The sequence below is a fragment of the Anopheles coustani genome, chromosome 2 (genome assembly GCF_943734705.1).
Source record: "Anopheles coustani chromosome 2, idAnoCousDA_361_x.2, whole genome shotgun sequence".
NCBI lineage: Eukaryota > Metazoa > Arthropoda > Insecta > Diptera > Culicidae > Anopheles > Anopheles coustani.
In genome coordinates, this window is record NC_071289.1 from 23,966,642 (window position 1) to 23,986,014 (window position 19,373).

The 19,373-nt window shown below is 44.3% G+C and overlaps 1 protein-coding gene across 1 annotated transcript in view; it reads left to right on the plus strand.

Moving 5' to 3' along the window:
- Nucleotides 1–1,355: 1,355 nt before the first annotated feature.
- LOC131264121 (voltage-dependent calcium channel subunit alpha-2/delta-3) overlaps nt 1,356–19,373 on the plus strand; it is a 52,404-nt gene continuing 34,386 nt past the window's right edge. Inside the window, exons 1-2 of the mRNA XM_058266410.1 lie at nt 1,356–1,501; nt 9,207–9,288. Coding sequence (XP_058122393.1) covers nt 1,356–1,501; nt 9,207–9,288 — 228 coding nt within the window. The remainder of the gene's footprint in view (nt 1,502–9,206; nt 9,289–19,373) is intronic.

The window sequence follows — 19,373 nt, forward strand, 5'->3', positions numbered from 1 at the left end:
CCGTTCGTTCGTTCGTGGCCACGGTACGACTGCTCGTAGAATTGTCGGCAGCGGAATTTGTTGCATCGTGCAGGAAAGGGGGTATTACGTACCACTGAGGTATCCTTGGTGTGTGTGTGTGTGTATGTGTGCCGATGAAGTGAAACAATAAGAGAGTAAAGGAAACAAAAGTTGCCATCGAACATCGCCAAAACCGTACCAAGGCAGGGGCAGTTGCAAGGTGCAAGTGCAGTCGCTTCGCTTGTTGGCTGGTGTATGTTTGTGGGTGTATGTGTGTGTGTGTGTGTGTGCGTGCTTGGGTTTGTGTGCACCGTGTGGAGTTGCAGCTGCAGCTCCCGGAGAGTCCTATCGCTGCTCTGCGCTGAGCTACAACTGGTTCGCTCCTACGTTGCGCTATCGCGATGTCTTTTCCCGTTTTTACATCACTTTCCTAAGCGAAACTCTGGACGAAGGCGTTTTTCGGAGTGTTGTTGATGATTGTCCTATTTTTGTATTAATGTTTTTTTTTGTTCGTTACTGCAAATCGATGCGTGTTTCGAGAAGGGTGAAAATCCACGACGTTCTGTGCAAAAGTAAAACAATGCCCCAGGTTTAGTACTGTTAACATTAGCGAACGCGAAGTATCATCAATATTGGACGCAATAACGGTGGAAACGAGGAGGAAAAATGGAAAACTCCCAACAGAAGCGAGTGCTGTAAAATATTATGCCCCATTCGAGCGTGTGTGTGTGTGTGTGCGTGTCAAGTGTGATGGGAGGTTGTAATTTATATTTAAATTGAATGTTTTATTGATAAACAACCGCACGTCCGAAACGACGTCGTCCTTTTCCGTGCTGTTTCGTTCAGATTTGTTTGCAGTTCGCTAGCAATAGCAGCGCCTCGGTAAGGATGAATTTCCCGTTTGTGTCCCGTGTGAGGGCCCAACGTGTGTGTGTATATGTGTGTCCGGGTGAGTGATCTTGTGTAAATCTGTGCATACGTACGCTATATTGCTGAGGGCTCGGAGTTGCTCGGAGGTCTCGAGGCCAAGACGGTGTCACATCCAAACATCGAGCTACAACGCGAAGGTGACGGTGTTCATGTGTGTGTGCGTGCGTTTTCGCGGGCGGGTCTGTGTGTGTGTCTGCGTTGAGACCACCCCGTCATCCGTGCGCGGTCGGTTCGTTCGTGTCGAGTCGTAAAGCTAAAGATAAATAAACCATAAACCATATAGGGGTAACCGGAACGACAGTGCCAAACTTCACGCGAAACTCGTTCCTGCGGCGGCGAGTGACCCGGCAAGTGGCGGGGAAATCACGGTGTGGACCGTGCTTGAGCGGGACGCGCGACGCCAGAAGGTGGCGGGCTGCTTCCAAATGGTGGAGCCACCCCAGGGTCGGTGGTGTCGGTGGAGGCGACGCCATCTGCTTACCGGATCGCTGCTGGTGCTGTTGTGTGTGCTGCTGGCGCTCGATCCCGCCCCGGTCGGTGCCGATCCGGACGAGGACATTCCGCACAACGAGTAAGTATCGTGTAGGGTGGAGGGGGTTGGAAACGATTGGGGTTGCCCAAGCGTAGCTTCGATGGGAAATGATGTAATACAAAGTAACCCTAGGCGGAGAACATTTCCAATTAAAATCTAGGAGAAACTGATGTGATCTTGTTACGATTAGTCTGAATATGTCGTAAAACATGGGCCAATATGCTCCCCCTAAGGAATATATTTCCATTCTCAGTCACACATGAACTAAACTTCTAAATTCTTCATCATAAACTCAACTAAAACTCTCGTTAAGCAAAGAAAAAATATAGCATCCAAAACACCATCCGATCGCTTCGATCAATCGCTTGGTTAACATGTCCAACAACGAAATAAAATGTTGTCAAGATTAAGAAAATGACATGGTTCAACAGACTAGTGTTGTAAAAATATTTCCCCGCGCAAGAATACGGTTTCAAAATTACCTAAAAATGTTCCTTTGTCGTTCGGGACGAAGTGAAGAAGAAACAAAGCTTTTGTTGTGTAGTCCCAGAATAGTTTGATTTAAAGTTTCGTATTTTGAAGCTGGAAGAAATAGTTTTGAGTTATCGGATTAATTCAATCATTTTTAAAATCAAATTGTTCCGTTTTGATTGACAAATTGTGCTATTTTATATCTTTCTTCTTTTCTATGCTATTGTTAAAAGTAAGTTTCTTTATCCACAATATGAAATGCAGAATATGATATGAAATTTCTAATCTTTGATAGTTTTTTCTATTCTAAAATTGATTGGAATCTGCAAGCTTCAATACAGTTTTTTTATGAAATCTGCTGGGACATTATGAAAGTAGGGGATATAGATACTTGAAAAAAATGCTCTTGTTCCTAATTTGAAAAGTCGCGCTAAACTATTTTAAATAGTTCTACAGTAACGAAATAGGCTCGAAAAGAAGAGATTTGTTTTTTTTATTGGTAAATTATTTAGTTATGTTGATTCATTTACCCTTACTAATGTGTATACACATTCAAATCATACGCGATTACTTTTATCGAAATCCTGCGTTGGGTAAAATTAAACATATTTGCGAGTATTTTGCAACACATATTCATTTCTGAAGATGATTGATATATCTTCTTCTTCTTCTTGGCGTAACGACCTTGTTGTTGGTCATGCCTGCCCATTAAGGGCTTACGAGACTTGTTTCCCTGTTGTACGTGGATAGTCAGTCCTCTCGTACAGGGGAGGGTCCGGTCTCGGTTGGGATTCGAACCCACGCCGTCGAGGTGGTGAGCTCCGGCGCTCATGGGCCGATTTTCTAACCGGCGCTACAACGATTGATTGATACAAACGATTGATATATCGTTTATTCTAAATTTTCAATTGGTTTTCCCACTGGCAAAATAGTTCAAGATGATGTATGTATGCTCAATGGATTTTAAAATACTTTATTTACTCTATATGAACAAAAAGTTTGATTTGAATTGTTCTTTGTTGTTTAAAAATCAATATCTGTTTCCGGGAATACATCTATTTCATTTATTAACGCCTCAATGCATCTATTTGTGCAATGCATTCGACAAGGAAAACACTTTCCGAGTAATGAGTACACTTAACCAAGTTTCGAAGGATACCATCAGCAAATTCTACAAATCGGTATTTACCCTACCGAACAACCATTTTCTGCAGCAAGGAAAAGTGTGTTTACATTTTCCCGCTTCCTGACAGGGTTTCCTCAAACCCCTCACAAAAAAAAGTTTCCATCGAATACGATTGCAGTATTTTTTTTTAATCGCTAAAGAACCTCGATTGATTTCTGTCCAAGCACGTCGGCGTGTATTTTCCTATGGCTTGCTGAACCCTCTTATCGCATTGCCAGTAGGCAACATTTCGCCCACTGAACTCTAACTCGGCTGACTGACTGATTGTCTGGTGTTCGGATTCTTCTCGGAAAAAGCTCACAGTTGCATCCGGCCGTTGAGAATTGCAGCCGTTGGGTTTTCTTGGTGCGTCGTCCGGCATGTCTTCCAGCCCGTTCCACAACAATACCGCTTTCGGCATCGCCCGGTGCAGCCCGCAAGCAGTGCTGCATTTCTCGTGGCTTGAAGAAAATAAGTGGCACCACTCTAGGCAGCGGTAGGAAAGAGATCGAAGGGCTTAGGGTGGTGGCATGTTTCTGAGGTGGGTGGTGGTTGTGCACCGACTCCCACGCTCGAATAGTTGAAAAGTTTAAATTGTTTAAATTATCTCGACAAAGAAGTGCGCCCCGGGTCTGGCGCAACCCGACGACCGGCCCCGGGACATACCGCAGCACCGAAGGACACCGAAGGTGGATGCAAGATTGTGCTGGTCGGCCCGAAAATCCTCGCCTTGGTTTCATCTCTCGGTGGTGAACCGGTCCCACCACGTTACTCGCCCAGCACGCCAGACTGGCGAAGGTCTGAAGATTTATATTTATTCGCTGAAAAATACATAATCACCTCGGGGAAAAGTTGGTCCCCGACCGCACTTGCACCCCCGGGTGTTCCGTGCTCCGGTCGGGCGTGTTTTTGCGAGTGAAAAGGAAGTTCTGTGAGTTCCCCTTGCACGGCGCAACTCTGCACACAGCCCCATCATCATGGTCTGTCTTACGAATCTCGCACGTACGTCTTGCACGACCTGTCCTCGCAAGATAGCACGAACCGGCGATGCTATCGCGGGCTTTACGACCGTGTGACAACTGTGTGGAACACGACGAAAGCGCGTCTGCCAAAGCTGCGTATGTGTGGAAGCTCCGGGTTGAAGGACAAAGATGCCATTCATTATCCGTTCGCCGCGCTCTCAAACTCATTACAATCCCGACAGCGTTTGTCGGCATCCGACCGAGCGGACGACCGAGCGTTGATTGCATCGGTGGTCCGCGCCCAGTGGGGTGGTGCAGTTGCAGTTAAACCACCCATCCACCCCATTCCCCACCGAACTAACACGCACGCAGATGTTTGCCCGCTCTGCATGCTCAAGGATTGGGCGCTCGGCAATCTGTACACTGGTAAAAGATTTTTCCCTTCCCTGGGATTTTTCCTCCTTCCACGGGGAGAAGGGGGGTGGTTTTAGTGCAGCTACTTTGTTTGTGTGGATGATGTAGGGCGGGCGGCACGTTATGTAACCCTTTTTGGAGTCGGATCCGTGCGGAGGCATACGGAACGGGTTGAATGGGTCTTGGCGACGGCTTCTCAGCGAGATTAGAGGCAATCAGCATGATTGCAAGCCGTGTCACGACTGGTGCAGATCGACGTCCTCAGAGAGCAAAGATGCACTTGCACTGCACAGCAACCGGAGTTACTCCGCTCGATGGGATTAACAACTGTAGTTACGGTATGGCAGTTGATTCTAATCATTCAAGCTTGCCCTTTGCACGCTGTTGCCTTGGCTGGATTCTAATCCCTCCTGCACCCACCGTGGGATGGGCAAGATAATAGAAGTTTTCATTTTTGTCGTTGAAGGATACACATCTCTCTTCGTTGTGGTGGAGCTTAAACTATTTCAACCCCGCATTTCTAGCTTTCCAATGAATGTTGTAATTTAATTTAGCATTTTTCTGTGTACGAAACGAATCGAACTGCTAAAAAAACCATCGAACAGCGACGAAAAAGTTTGGCCCTAAGTTGCGTAATGTGTTTCAATTGATTTCCCCCATTTTCCGGGTTTGCACGCGTTGTTTTCCGCGCCGATCGGTCGTTTCGTCTAAATGAAAACGTCACTTGCATCTTTTATTGTGCGCTAACCAGGGAGTGGGTAACTGGAAGAGCTGAAGGGAGGTGGAAATTCGGGGTAAGGGTGGGTGTCGGGCGGCAAAGAAACGTTACGGCCGTTACGATCGATGGAGCGTGTAGTCAGGTCGTAAAGAACCAACCAGCAGCATCGTTGTTTTATGGATTTTTGTGTGACGCGATTGCTCTGAGTTGAGGAGGGCCGAACAGCCGTAACGCCGGAGGAGTGGTGTGGGTTTGGGGCATAAAATAGAAAACGAAAAAAAAAAATTGGTCAGGAAAATGAAATTTCACAGCCCCTAACGATCATAACTTCCTCTCACGTGTTTTATGATGTTTGAAAAGGCGATCCGGGACGGTGGAGGGGAAGGTAAAAGTGTGCTGCGGAATAAAACAAAACTGAAAACGTGGGGAAGTGAAGAAAAAACACAATGAATGGAAGTGTTAGCTGATGGCTAGCAGCTCTTTACGATATTCAATGGCAACAAAACGTACTGCACATTGAACATAGCAATACCGTATGGCATGTGCCTGGTAATGCTTTTTCATAAGTTGTTCTAGTTCCTTAGCAGCGACTCATATAATCTGCTATAATAATGTTCTAGATAAACATGTTTTAGAATCTTAATATCGTGATACTAGTTGGTGTCAGTAGAATTTAAAATGTTGTGTAAGACAATACAGAACCACAGACAAGTATTCGATTTAGTTAAATTACGTCTTTTATGTTAGGTTTCTCTGTTAATACAAGTAATGATTTCAATGCAGTCCAGTTTCGGTACGTCTTTTGTACTTTGTTTTGTTTTCATTTATAGATGATTAGTTTGAGACAAATTCGTCGAGCTGCACCTTATTAAATGAAAAAGTTCTAGAACTTGAATGCATTCAAGTAGCCGTACGTATTTTGAATTTGGTTTTGTTTTTTTGGTTTTTTTGGTTTTAAAAGATAGGTAGTCTAAAACTAATTTTATGAGCTACACCTCCTCAATAGAAATAGTACGAACAATCCAATTTGACGGAAAATCTTATTGCGCAGCTCATCCTTAAATACAAATGTGTAAAGTAATTAAGAATATACTTCGAGTAGTCAACTAGAAGCATTCTTTGTATGCTCATTTTGAGAATACAAATATTTTCCTCTTCATAATGATCGTCAAGCAACGTTATCTTTTAACATCAGTTTGCTTACTTTTGCCTCATATTTTTACTTTCTATCGTTAGTTTCTCTTTATCACCCATATCGAAGGACAATTTAAATTACTAATCTCTGATTGTCGATCGATTGTTTTAACAAAAATGTTGCTTTGCCTTTCAGTGCATTTAATGGTTTCGATAATTCCAAAATTAATTGGATTGGATAATTCCAACTTCGGTACACATTCTAGTGAGTTACAATATGTTTAAACCTTCATATTTCAAACATCTATTGGCTCACATTTTCCACGAGAATGTTTGGCTTAAGCTTTTATACTGTCCACTGTGTTTTTCCTTCAATTTATTTATTTGTAAACATGGAAAACACTAGTGATTTACCTCACCATTTTTGGTGATTCCATCGTTACAAACTAAACTGATAAAAGATAAATCCTACTGTCACGAATCAGCGCATAATTATTAGCTCCTCGTGGGATTGAACCCGCAGTAATAATTATTCAATCTAGCTCTGAAGCCTCAAAGGAATAAAATTAGGTTCGAGCAAGTTACAATCCATGGAATCTGGCGAAAATATGTCGCACACGTTTCCGTGCGGATTGCCTCCGATCGCTGCCGCTGACATGAACTCGATCAACGGAAGTTCCAAAGTGCGGGAAAGTGCAGGAAGAACACACGTCCCATGCCAAAACCTCGGATTGTGTGGCTTGTCCGCAGGGAGTTTCTCCGTCAGCTTTCTTCCCGCATTCGGTTGCGCCCCGTGTGGTTCAGCAAGGGAAAAGAATTTTCAATAAATCTTGTCCCCCGAATTGAAATAAGAGGGGCCGTGGGTGACACGTTGTTGCGATTCGCAGCGGCTCGAAAGAGTTGCAATGAACTTCCGAAACAAGGCCGGCGGGACGATCTCTTCCCGGTGTCGATACATTCGAGGCGTGTGTGTGTGCCTTTGCCTTCGAAAACACCCGCATCAGATGGTGGTGTTTTTTTTTTTTTTGTTTTGTTTGGTTTGGGTGTGGCGCTGGCCGTCGAGGAATTTCGCTATTTCGCCCAGCCCGGCCCGTGGCCCTTGTTGCCGTTCGCTTCTCAGGAATTGAATGCGCCATCCGGTGCGACAGGACGTGTACGTGTACGTTGTTAGGCCAACGCGCCACGGGAGGCCACGGGAAAACATTCCCCGTGAGGGCGACCGAATTCGGAGGGCCCTAGAGAAAGTGAGAGAAAGAGAGAGAGAGAGAGGGATTGGATGTCAGAGCGAGGAACTCTCTGTGGTGTCGAAGGGCGCGAAAATGCGTTTTCAAACCCACGGCCGGCTCTGGAATGGGTTGGTAGGAAAATTTATGTAGGAATTTCGAATAGAAAGGAATGTGTTCGTCCGTTCGTTCGCTTCCACTTGTCGCTTGAAGGGTTCTGCTCGTAGCATCCCACCCCCCTCCCCCTCCGTGGCACTTTCTGTCCCTCTCACACTCGTCCGCTTTTGTTCAAAAGTGGCCCGCAGGCCGGAGTTGGGCGCCACTTTCTCTGCAGTATTGACAGATATTACATTGCCGATGCGACCGCGCTTCCTTCCCGCCACGTTCCCCCAGCATCGTGAATGGAAAGTGGGAAGTTTCGGCCCCAGGAAACAGGTCCCACCTCCAACCCTCGTTGCGTGAGAGTTACGCCGCCGAAACGACGCGCTTTTCCATTTCGGTGCCTACGGCGTTCGGTGATAGGGATTGACTGAAAATCGCTAGCTGCAGCCGATGCATCGTGAAGGGATATGATAAATCTCACCGCCGAGCGTCGTCGTGTATGTGTCACATTCACTTTCCCACCGGGGCGTTGTATCGCCCTAGATTGGGCTTGATGGTGAAGCGTTTTATGGCTGGCGAAAGGTTTATTCGGTGTGTGCGCAAGCGAGCTCACGGATAAGATGCTTGAAACATGTGAATAAAATCGGAGGTTCATTCTAAAAACGCGGAACCAGATATAGTTATATTTATAAAGGGACCAGTTTTCAAACTATTTTAGAGAAAAGACTAAAGACACTTTGGATTAGGTTACGAGTACTCACGAGTTGGTTGGCTTACCATATTGTCTCCAGTAGTATTTCGCACTTTCATACAACTTGCAACTGATAGTAAAGTAAGGCAATATCAAAACTTCTCATCACTTTTTAAGAGTGTCTTTTTTTTTTTGCTTTGTTACTCCAAACTATTAGATTTCTTGTACAAAAATATGGAAACAGAAACGATGATTTTGTTACGCTTTGGGGACCGGAAAAATAATGTGTTTTGTTTGATACTTATTTGTTAATTTTTTGTTTATTTGTTTACACTGATATATTGAGAAAATGTTATTCGCTTTACAATTTATAATACAACCGGGTACAGGAGATTATTTGAGAGAATATTGCCGTTTCTAAATCTTAAGCTTTGATGGTTTCTCTTCTTGCTAATACTGGAAAACTTACTAACTACTTAAAGCTACTACTTGCTTGAATCAAAATGATTCTTATTTATTTACTTGTCATTAGTTTCAGTGTCATACAGGAAAAAGTATCCTTCTGCTTGAGTGATAAACAGCTTCCAAATTCACAACTGTTTAAGATGATTTATGTTTTTTTTTATGAATATCATTCTTTAGCATTATAATCTGCATTTACTTTACTATACATTTACTTAAGAAAAGGATAAAATAAACAAAACATTCTCGTTGCAGAGTGGGTTGTGAGAATAAAACAGACTATAAACATAAGTTCAGAATGATACGACATATCGCTCCAAACCACTTTTCATTTAACAATCATTTGAATCGATTCCCCGGTGCACTTACATTACGTTTCACCTTTCTTCTCTTCCTGCGCAGAGTGCGGAACTGGGCGATCCGCTTCGGTGTCGATCTGTGGGAGTTCGGGCGGCAGTTTACCAAAGTGAACGACATCAGAAACGTAAGTACCGTTTGCTAAACTCTTCGCAGGATGATTCCGGCTCTCGGGAGGATTATTTTCGAGAGGGGAGGCAGGAAAAGTGACGACCACAGAACGACCGGCTGCCTTGACTTTCCTGCGGGGCACGAAAGTGGGTGGAAGGATTAGTAGCGTCGTGTATTTTGTCGTACACCGATCGGCCCATTGATTGGCATAGAGGGACAGGGGTGGGGTGGTGGGATGAGTTTTTCCTCCTAAACTCTTTTACCACCACCGCCCTGTCCGACGACTTTTCTCCGTTGTCCGTGGCAACGCAGGCATGCGAAATTTATCCTTTTAAATGGTTTCGCTATGCGGTTTCGTTTGGAACCATTTTGGAAATTCACCTGAAGACCCAAAAATGTCGGACGTACACTTTTATCGTTCCGTGTGGACGAAAGTAGAATTGGTCACCGGGAGTGAATGGTAACAAAGGAGAAGGAAAAGGATTGGAAGATTTACAGGAGACCAAATAGAAGAAGCAAGATGAAAAACTGGCCTGTATGAAATGAGGGAAGCTTTTCTTTCTTCGTAAGAAATGAAGGATAACTCCCTCCGTTTTTCCTGATGGTACCGGTTGTAAACTAGCTTCAGCCAAAGCTATCCTGGGCTATTTGCAAGGTTTGAGCCTGGCTTCGTGCGAGACTAGCACGATGTGTGTAATTTTCGGTAAATCTTTCCTTTTAGTACCCTCCCAATCCTGAGCTTTTCCCTTCGCTGGATTCGAGGAAGCTCTCCATGCGATATACTTTGTGCAAGTTCAAATGAAAGAGAGACAGAGTGGGCATTTTCGAAGCAAGGACCCGCCTGTCCGGGGTGAAGGGGTTGCCTTGGCGGTGAAGATATCTGCTGAAAGTTTTTCTTCTCCGAAACCTACCTCTTTGGCTCATCCCAAGGGCGTAACACACCCACCCCGAAGCCAATGTGTGCGTGCGTGTATGTATGTGTGTATGAGGGTGGAAAGAAAAATGTGTCCTGTCAGTAGCGAGTGCCTTACATTGACAGCGCACAGTTTTCCCCCGCTTCCCAGCCAACAGCCCAGTCGTACCTGCGTACCGAGGAAAAGTGGCCGTTTCTGCGTGTGCCGTGGCTAAAATTTGCACTGCTCGAGCATCGATTTTATGTCCTACGGGCTTTACGTCGCCACCGTCGCCTTCCGTCGGTAGGCTTTCCACTGCCTTCGGCTGTGCAAGGATAGATAGAATTCGATGATGTAAAAGTGATGAAGGCGTATCCTGTTCCGGCTGCGCGCGAAAAGTTTAAGGACGGCAAAGGAACCCCGATGTGAAAGGCAGGTGGATCTAAACGGGTAGGCTAAACTACTCGCACGTTGGAACGCGAACGTACATAGGAACTTAGTTGTCGGTGCCTTTTACCTTGGCCTCGGGGCCCCAAGTAGCTGAAATTAGTTTCTATTGAAATGCATGGAAAGGAAAACCGTCTTGGAGTGAAATATTATCCAGAGGTGGAAACATTTTCTCAGGTGGTGCTGTTCTGGTCTCCGTGCGCAGATTGATATGGTTAACTATGTGCTATTAATCCAACTGCCTGTAGATGCAAGGTATGGCCTTGGTATGTAGGTACTACTGGATAGATATTCGTGTAAAAGTGTAAGCATAGCGTACCGTTTACATTTAAAGTGAGAATGTGAAGAAATATAATGGTGAAGAAGGTTGTGTTGAATTGAAAGTAATTTAAAATTCAAGACAAGACCATTATGCGTCATAAGCAATCATAATAAGTTAAAGAACTTGTGTGTATTAGCGATCGAAATGTTTCGGCGTGAAGTACGCTTTTTGTGTGAAGCACCATGCGCCTCCATTTTGGTGTGATGAACCATGCGTCTCCATTTGGTATGGAAGACCAGGCGTCTCCATATGGTTTGGAAGAGCAGGCGTCTCCATTTGGCATGGAAGACCAGGCGTCTCCATTTTTAAATCCAATTTTGCCAAAGAAAACCATTGATATTTCAATTTTAATAGCTAAGAACTAAATCCTCATCAGCTCGAATCTCCTTAGCATTAAATATGCAAAATACTTGTCGGTAGTTCCGGGTGCTTTACATTGGAACGTGTCTAGGATAAATTGAGCTTACTATAGAAGTTCATAATAGCTCCGCGTTGCAGTTCATAAGCGATAGTGCACACCGTTTTTCTTCCCGTTCATCCCATACAACCCCTCCCCCCCCCCTCCCACCCCTCTCGCCGTCATGCGATGATGAAAGATAGGAGCAGAAACTGGAAAACAATGATTTTTAACGTGTTCATGAGGTGTCGAGCGTTAATGTTGATTGCAATGTAGCACCTCGCCTGGCGAACGACCGGCGTTCACTTTACGTTTTTTTTTCCCCTTTAATTCTTCTTTAGCCGCATACCTGTCCGTACCTTATCGGTGGAACGTGCGAAAACTTTCATCGTTCGCAACGGCGGTCGGCCAACGAACGGCCTTTATTGTGCGCGCACGTATCTTGCATTTGCATTGCGAGGTGTGCTGCGCTGGAAGACGACGGTTAATGCACCGGGTTTTGTTTGAGTTTTTCGTTTTGTTCCTAATGTTCCGGGTGTTCCCGGGCCGTTCAGGTACGTTGTACACACTGACCACGGTGTTGGTAGTAGGGAAAAAAAAACAACAAAACGAAACGGGCATAGAAAATAATGCAGCCTGCTCTGCACAATTTACTTGCAAGGCGAGCACGCTATCGTACAAACATATCTTCTACTTTTCACCCACCGGGAACAATGGTTCCGGCCGGGCAGTAGATGTTTTCAGATTTTCTTTCACTAAATCAACCTTTATTAACATTTCCGACCGACGGACCAGAAATAATTCCCACGCCCCCTCCCCATCCCCCCTTTCCTAGCCTACACGCTCACTTGGGCCGAGTTCAACTGTGTGCTTGTTAACATAGGTTCGCCTCGATGTGGGCTTTTATCTTATTCCACTCGTATTTTCCATGTTGTGCCAACCGCGTTGCTTGGTTGGCGTGGCGGCTCTTTAGGGAAACAACTTTTTCCGGAAATGTTGGTATGATTATTGCATGCAAACATTGAAAAATCCAAATGTCTCATTCTAATGTATTTCTTAACCTCTTCACAGTCCTACCAAGTCAAGGAAATAGCTCAAATACATTAAAAGGCATCGTTTGAAGCTCGCGAACACTCATTTAACGTTTTTTAACCTTTCAGTGTAATTGGCATACTATTTTTTCAAATTTTTCTACAGTTTTTGTCATAAAACCGAAGACAAAATTATATTTCCTTAAATTTTTGAAAAATTTTATTGATTAAATGATGGTCAGTTTGCAAGCAACTATGCAAGTATTTTTTTTCGACCTTATGTGTCATTTGTGATTGTGATTAGCAATAATAAGCAAAACTTATGTCAAATAAATTAATAAAACTTTACAACCACATGAGAACGCGTTATGAAAGCAGGTACACTCGAAAAAACCCGCGTAACGAAAGAACAAAACATGCGACAAACAAAAATGTTAACGAACTCAGACGAAAGTTCAAAGTGAAAAAAAATTCGTTTTAGCAGCGATTGTATGTGCATGTTTTATTACCTCTGTTATAGTTTAGAAAAAAATATAGAAGAGTAAAGAATCAAATAGAAAACCATCGCTACACTGTGAACATATTTTAAATAAAGAAAATGATATAACTACAACCAAAATGGAAACTAAACCACCAAAAATGTAACTGCATAGAAAAGCTCAAAGCTTCTGCTGGATTATCGTCATTCTGATGGGATTGCAATAAACTCGAGAAATAGTAGAGCGTAGCTGCCATAACGTACGCCGCTAAGTAGTCCAACCACTGCATGAGACGAATCCGGTGTGAACTGGATCCAACCGACACACAGCTTCGACGGACGAGATTCTGCAACAGAACCCCATTTGTTTTTACCAGTTTACACGCACGCACGCACGCACGCACGTAAGCACGCACGGGAAAGAAATCTCAGCAATTTCCTTAGCCCTCTTTTTCCTATTTGTTTTGCCCTTCTTCTCGGTCGATCCGCTCGCAGGATGAGTTAACAGGTTGCGGTGCCCGGTCTGAACAGCGTGGCATAAAATATTCGCCACGCTCCGGCACTTAGCAAACGAATGTATATGTATTGAATATTTTATCCCCTGGGACGTAGATTAATGGTGGCTCGTGGCCGTTCGATACGTCCTCGCCTTCCGTCGTCTTCACCGTTGGGGCACGGAGTCGTGAATCGTAGCCGGGCCGGGCTTCGGTACATCGTAGGTAGGCAACGTGCTTGAGAAACGAGCGGGATGATTGCTTGGGATGTCCCTGCGTTAAGGCGCACGAGTGAGTGATACTCGCACCCCATTCAGCACCGGACCATTACAGCTAGCAAACGACGATTGTCCCGGCGAGACGTGATCCGTGTGCAAAAGTGACCATCCTACTTTGGGCCGGGAGAAGCGGATCCCGACCTCGGGGGAGGTATGCCGCGTTCGCCACTAGCGGGAAATGGCAAATCACTAAATTAAGGCTCATTTGCGGACCGCCTCGAACGATTCACGTGCACGTTCAGCTTCAGGCGAAAGAAGCTGCCTGGTTCTCGCGGCGATGTACGACTTGGAGCGCTTGAAATATTAAGTGAAAGCACCCCGTGGTCCGAATCGTGCTCTCACTTGGAGGAAGTTTTCAATTACCAGTGAGCGGAACGGTGGAAAACATACCCAAACACACGCACGCACACGTGGTCGAACGTTCGGCGATTGTAGCTTTCGTCGGAACTGTTGTCACAGCACTTGGTTTTCCGGTCGATGCGCTGCGGGAAGGCAGCACCCATCAGTTGAGCGGTGAGTTGATGGAAGAAGTTTGAACAATTTTATCAATCGTCGCTCAGTCGACAGTTTCTAATCGGATCATTCGGTTTGCTGGGCTGTCGGTGTGCATCTGCCGCGATGCATTTCTCTTTACCTCCCGAGCGTTGTCGCACAGTTTTTATTCTTTCTTCCGTGAATAAACCTTCTGCTTAGGCAGAAAGAAGTGGCAACTTCAGCCTTGAATTTAACTGCAATAGAATGAAAAATTTTCATGAAAATTAAAGAACACATTTCAGCTGGATAACAACTAAGATACACGAACCCGACAAGGAAAATTGACGCATTATAAATGTTCCAAATTTCGAAAAACTTTAAAGTGGAGTTAAGAGATCACCTTTGCTTCTTTTTCAATATGCTTTTGTACATTTCATTCATTTTCCGTGTAATCAGAAAAGGATATAAATTCAGACATTTAAACATCAGAAGAACATGCATTCTAGTAGTATGATGTACTGGTCAAAGCTAGTAACTTAAAGCTCTATTAGCTGGTAATAATAAACTTGACTCTTTGTTCAACTTCTTTCATCATATTTTTGGTAAACTGTTTCTCAATTTTTAAACTAGCTTCACATAGGCTTAATAAAAAAAAAAAAATAAAATCAATGGAGTGGATCATAGAAAATTAACGAAAAAGATGTGTATTTGGAAGTGAAGCACTAAAATTATGTTTCCCTCATTCCACTTGCTGCAGACTTGGCTAAAATAATCGCGCTTCTTTGTTTTGCTGGTTTTCCGATCTAATAAGTTACAGCGAAACAAAGACAAAAAAAAGTAGTTGCTTGCATGGTTGGATTATGCGCGTGAACAAAAGTGCGATACCGTCCGATGGCTGGTGGTATCTAATTGCTATAATTCATCCAATTTTCCTTTCGCATAAAGCGTCGAGCGAACTTACGGTCCACTTCGCTCGGGAATGATCAATTAAAAACACCATCCAGACATCATTAGCAAACTCGACCGGAAGTACCTGGGGGCACTCTTTAAAAAAAGCCCCTTAAATGAAAGGTCGTTTCGCGTCAATAAGCTTTGGTCTCGTGAATTTTGCCTTTCGGTGCTTTTGGTCTGGTCGGTTTTTAGAAGTTGCGATGAGGGAAGCATCGGGACGAGTTTGAAAAGAATCCTTCCCTGCCACCACGCGGGCCAAACCCGCGACTCAGGTAAATCGAAAGGAAAATTTCTCGGCGCTTCATTTTCTTTCCGTTCACTATTGACACCGGCCCATTATCGGTGCACCGGTCGAGGGTGTGGAGGGGGCATTACTGGAGTTCGCAGGCAGGGTAGGGGCCGTTGCGAAGTCGGGTAAAGGTTTTAATTACCTCGCTCTCGTTTTCACCCACCCACCATTCCCTCCCATTTTGCTCTTTTCCTCCGTTTGGGATGCGAGCCGAAACGGAAGTGGCTGTTGTTTTTCCAAAGTGCCTTCTTTCCTTCCCGTCCCACGGTGTTTTCCCTTGGTCTGTTGTTTTTTTTTGAGCACATCTGCTATCATTTACTCGATCCCAACCGGTCCGTTCGTGTCCATCAAGTGCGCGCGCGCGCGCTTTAAGTACCGCGGAGGATTTTTTTCCGCTGCGGTCGACGTTAAGATGGAAAAGCTGGAATCCGCCGGCTCTGTTTTTCGCCGTGTTGTTTTGCGAAACTCGAAGAAGGTACGGGAAACTCCGCGCCCGAGATGGGGAGGTGGAAAAGGGTCGACGAATGGTCCTACGGAACGCATCAAATCCATGGGGCAGATTTTCCGGGAAATCATTTCGACAGCATTAAAATTCAAACTGAATGGATAATTGTTATTAGCGTTCGCGCCTGTGTTTTTTCCTGCCTTCCGTTTTGACGGGCGTTCCGGATGGGTATTTTTCACACTAACTCACCTAAGCCGGCACCTAAGCTGGGTCCGAGCGTCTTTGCGGCAGCTAGGGGGAGGGCCCAAGGGAGCGCGGCAGGTAGCCGCATCCGCCGGGATTGAAATGTTGGAATTAATTTTCCGAAGCCGACGGTTTATTGGCAGGTGTCAACGTTAATCGCTCTGTCACTGGCTGACGGATGATGACGGCCACCGGGGTGGCGTCCGATGACAGAACTGGGAAAGCAATGTGCAGCCAATTTGCCCCATCCCTGCCCTGCAAGGATTTAATTAAATATATGTCCCTCCGGTACGGGCGATATGCGTCTCTCTATGGAACACGTGTGTTGTGGTGGCATCGTGATGAGGGTTGAAAGGGATTTTTAGAGCCTTCCGAAGCAGTGTTCCAATCGGACGTTCTTGTGGCGAATCATTTGGTTACAGGTTTACATTTTATGAAGACACATTTGCTGTAACATTTTAACTCAATTCACGATGTAAATGTTTGTGCTATCTTACCGTTGACCATGTCCAACCCGGTGAGCTATGTAAAGAGCATTTTTTAACGTTCGAAACCTTCTTTTCTATTTCTCTTCAAGTTAACATCCTTGGGTGGTCGTGTTTGGAGTAAATCCGTTTCGTTTGATAATTTGGAGTCAGAGATTGCACAAAACAATATTTTCAATTCACTCTTTAAAAATTAAAATCGGGAAAATGAGAAAGTTAAAAAATGCACCGCCATTTGTGAACCATTTTTCCTTACAATTGTAGCTTTTATGGTGAAAATTGTATGGTGTTTCATTAAAATTAAGCGAAAATTCAGTAAGCAATTGTGATAAGTATTACATAGTATACAAACTTGTAAGCAGAACTGTAATTTACGCATCATTGCAGGGTAATGATTCGGTTTGCTTTTAGAATTCGTCCAATTGGTTTGCCAACATTTTGATATAACATAAAATTTGAAAAAAAAAATTGATCAACTCCAATGTTTGGCCATACACTTTGAATATAATAATAAATAATAAGTAATAATAATAATAATAATAATAAATAATAACACAACGAAATGATAATAAATTTGTTTTACAACAATAGCGTCCTGTTTTTCAGTACATTCAAGATTTTATACTGAAAAAACTACTTTTTATTCTATTTCCTTATAAGTGGCAGTTCTATTGTCCTTTTAAAATTTAATTCAGTTATTACAATTCACATAATGACTATTAACAACCGAGGAAGCTCGAGATGAGACTTAATAAGCTGCCACGCCGTTCGAATGCAAATAAACAAATAAATAAATGTGTAAAAAGACAATATTAATAATAATAATAATAATAATAATAATAATAGTAATAATAATAATAATAATATAGTATAAAGTTTAATATACATTTTATATGTCAGAAAAGGTTTTGATCTATCGAATGTTTGCTTAACTGTACGTTTGTAGCGTGTTTATAAAGGTTTGGTTAGTTTTTTAAAACAGTCGTCGAAATTCTAGATATTTCTATTGTACAAGGTTGGCCGGTTCTTCAAACTAGAAGTATGTGCTATGTGGAGGTTTTGAATAACACATTCTCCATCGTTACGTTCCGTACCGGTCGGGCAGCATCGAGAGGACAGGTCAAGGATAGCATTGGCAGCAACTTGACATAATAACACAAATTCCAGACGCTCGCCAGTGTGATGTCCGTTCGTCCGCCCGACCGCCCCTTTGCAACCTGCCAACCGCAGGCTTACTTTCCTCCATCCCTTCCCGCCTGGTGTTCTCCATTGTCCGGGCACATTCCTGCGCTAATCAGCGTAGGCCAGCATTCCAAATACTACTCCTCCCATCGCAGTGGGATCGTCCGTTAATGGCGAGCACCCGGTCCCGAAGACAGGCCCGGGTTTCATTGTGGATTTTACGAGGGATGGATGGTCCATAATCGGTTCTGGTTGCCGCATCGGATCGAACGGGCCGAACGCGGCCGTCCCGCACACACGCACACAGCCAGCCCGGCCGTCTCAACACTTTGTTGCTGGGATCCGGGGCATTGGTGTATTGGTGCGATTGCGGCACATCGATTTGGGCCAACCGCTTGGGCTCGGTCGCTTTCCGGCAACCGGAAGCGGCGAAGAAGTCGTGCCGGAACCGCCACCGCTCGATGAGGCTCCGATGAACAAAAGCGTTAATGACGTGACGGTTTACGTTCGGGGGTACGGGACAATGTGGGCCGGCGAAGGAAAACCGATTTCCCGACACTGTCCGCATTCGTCCTGCCATACTAGAACATGTGATTGTTTTTACACTCATACCCACACACACATACACACCCGAGTGTTGTCATTGTGGAAAGAAGTAAAGCAGTAGTTTGCCAGGCAGAACCGAAACGGAAGCGGTAGCCCCGTTTCACACGGTTTCCTGACAGCAGGCGGCCACCGCCACGATTCGAGAACGTTGGCCGTTCGCTGGCGGGCCCGCTGGGTTCCGGCTGACGGAAAACGGCTACGCTCCGGTGACCGCACGTCCTCGGGCGAACATGATTTCCGAATTACCTTGATTGATAACGGATAAGCGATAAAATATGATTGATAATTAGATTAATATGTCATTCGACACTAATTCGTTTTACAATTCAGCCTGATTGGAGTCCGGGCCACTGGCGCAGTGTGTTAGTGTGTGTGTGTGTGTGTGTTTTCGACGTGGTGACGGGGACTTTCAGCTGCAAATTGCTCGAACATTGGCGCGGGTGCGCCCGATCGATAAGTTAAATATGGAACGCACATCATGTGGCGCTTTTGGCGCTAATGGGAGATTTGGTTTAATTTTATGGAAAGTGTGAATGTTAATCGTTCGTGTCGCGTCGCGTGAATCATTACGATACGATTGAATCAATGAATGAAGCCGTAATAACTGTTGTTGTACATCCGTCCGGTTCGTTATATTTCGATGCGTGGTACGCCGTTTAGGGCGTATCATTTAACGCATTTATAGTTCAATTGATGGGTGATTATCCGTCGTGTGAAAGTTGATGTATGTACATTGTTACATTTTATTTGATATCTTTATTTTTTACGAAGTGTGATAGATTCAACTGGTTTCTTTTTCGAACTATCCAAAATCAGCTACAATTGTTTGTAAGTTTCATGACGAGCTATATGAACTGTGTGGTGTTTTTTGTACTATACAACTCTACTGTCTTACTACTGAGACTGAGGTTCCGTTGTACTGTACTGTACTGCAATGTTCGATCTGGTCCGTTTACTTTATACTTGCTTAGTGACCTACTTATTACATTTTATTTTAAGTGTTTTGTGTTTGTTTAAACTATTGTACTATGTCGCTTCGGTTTAAGTAGATGGTTCGATGTGTTTGATGAATGTTTACTTTGCGTA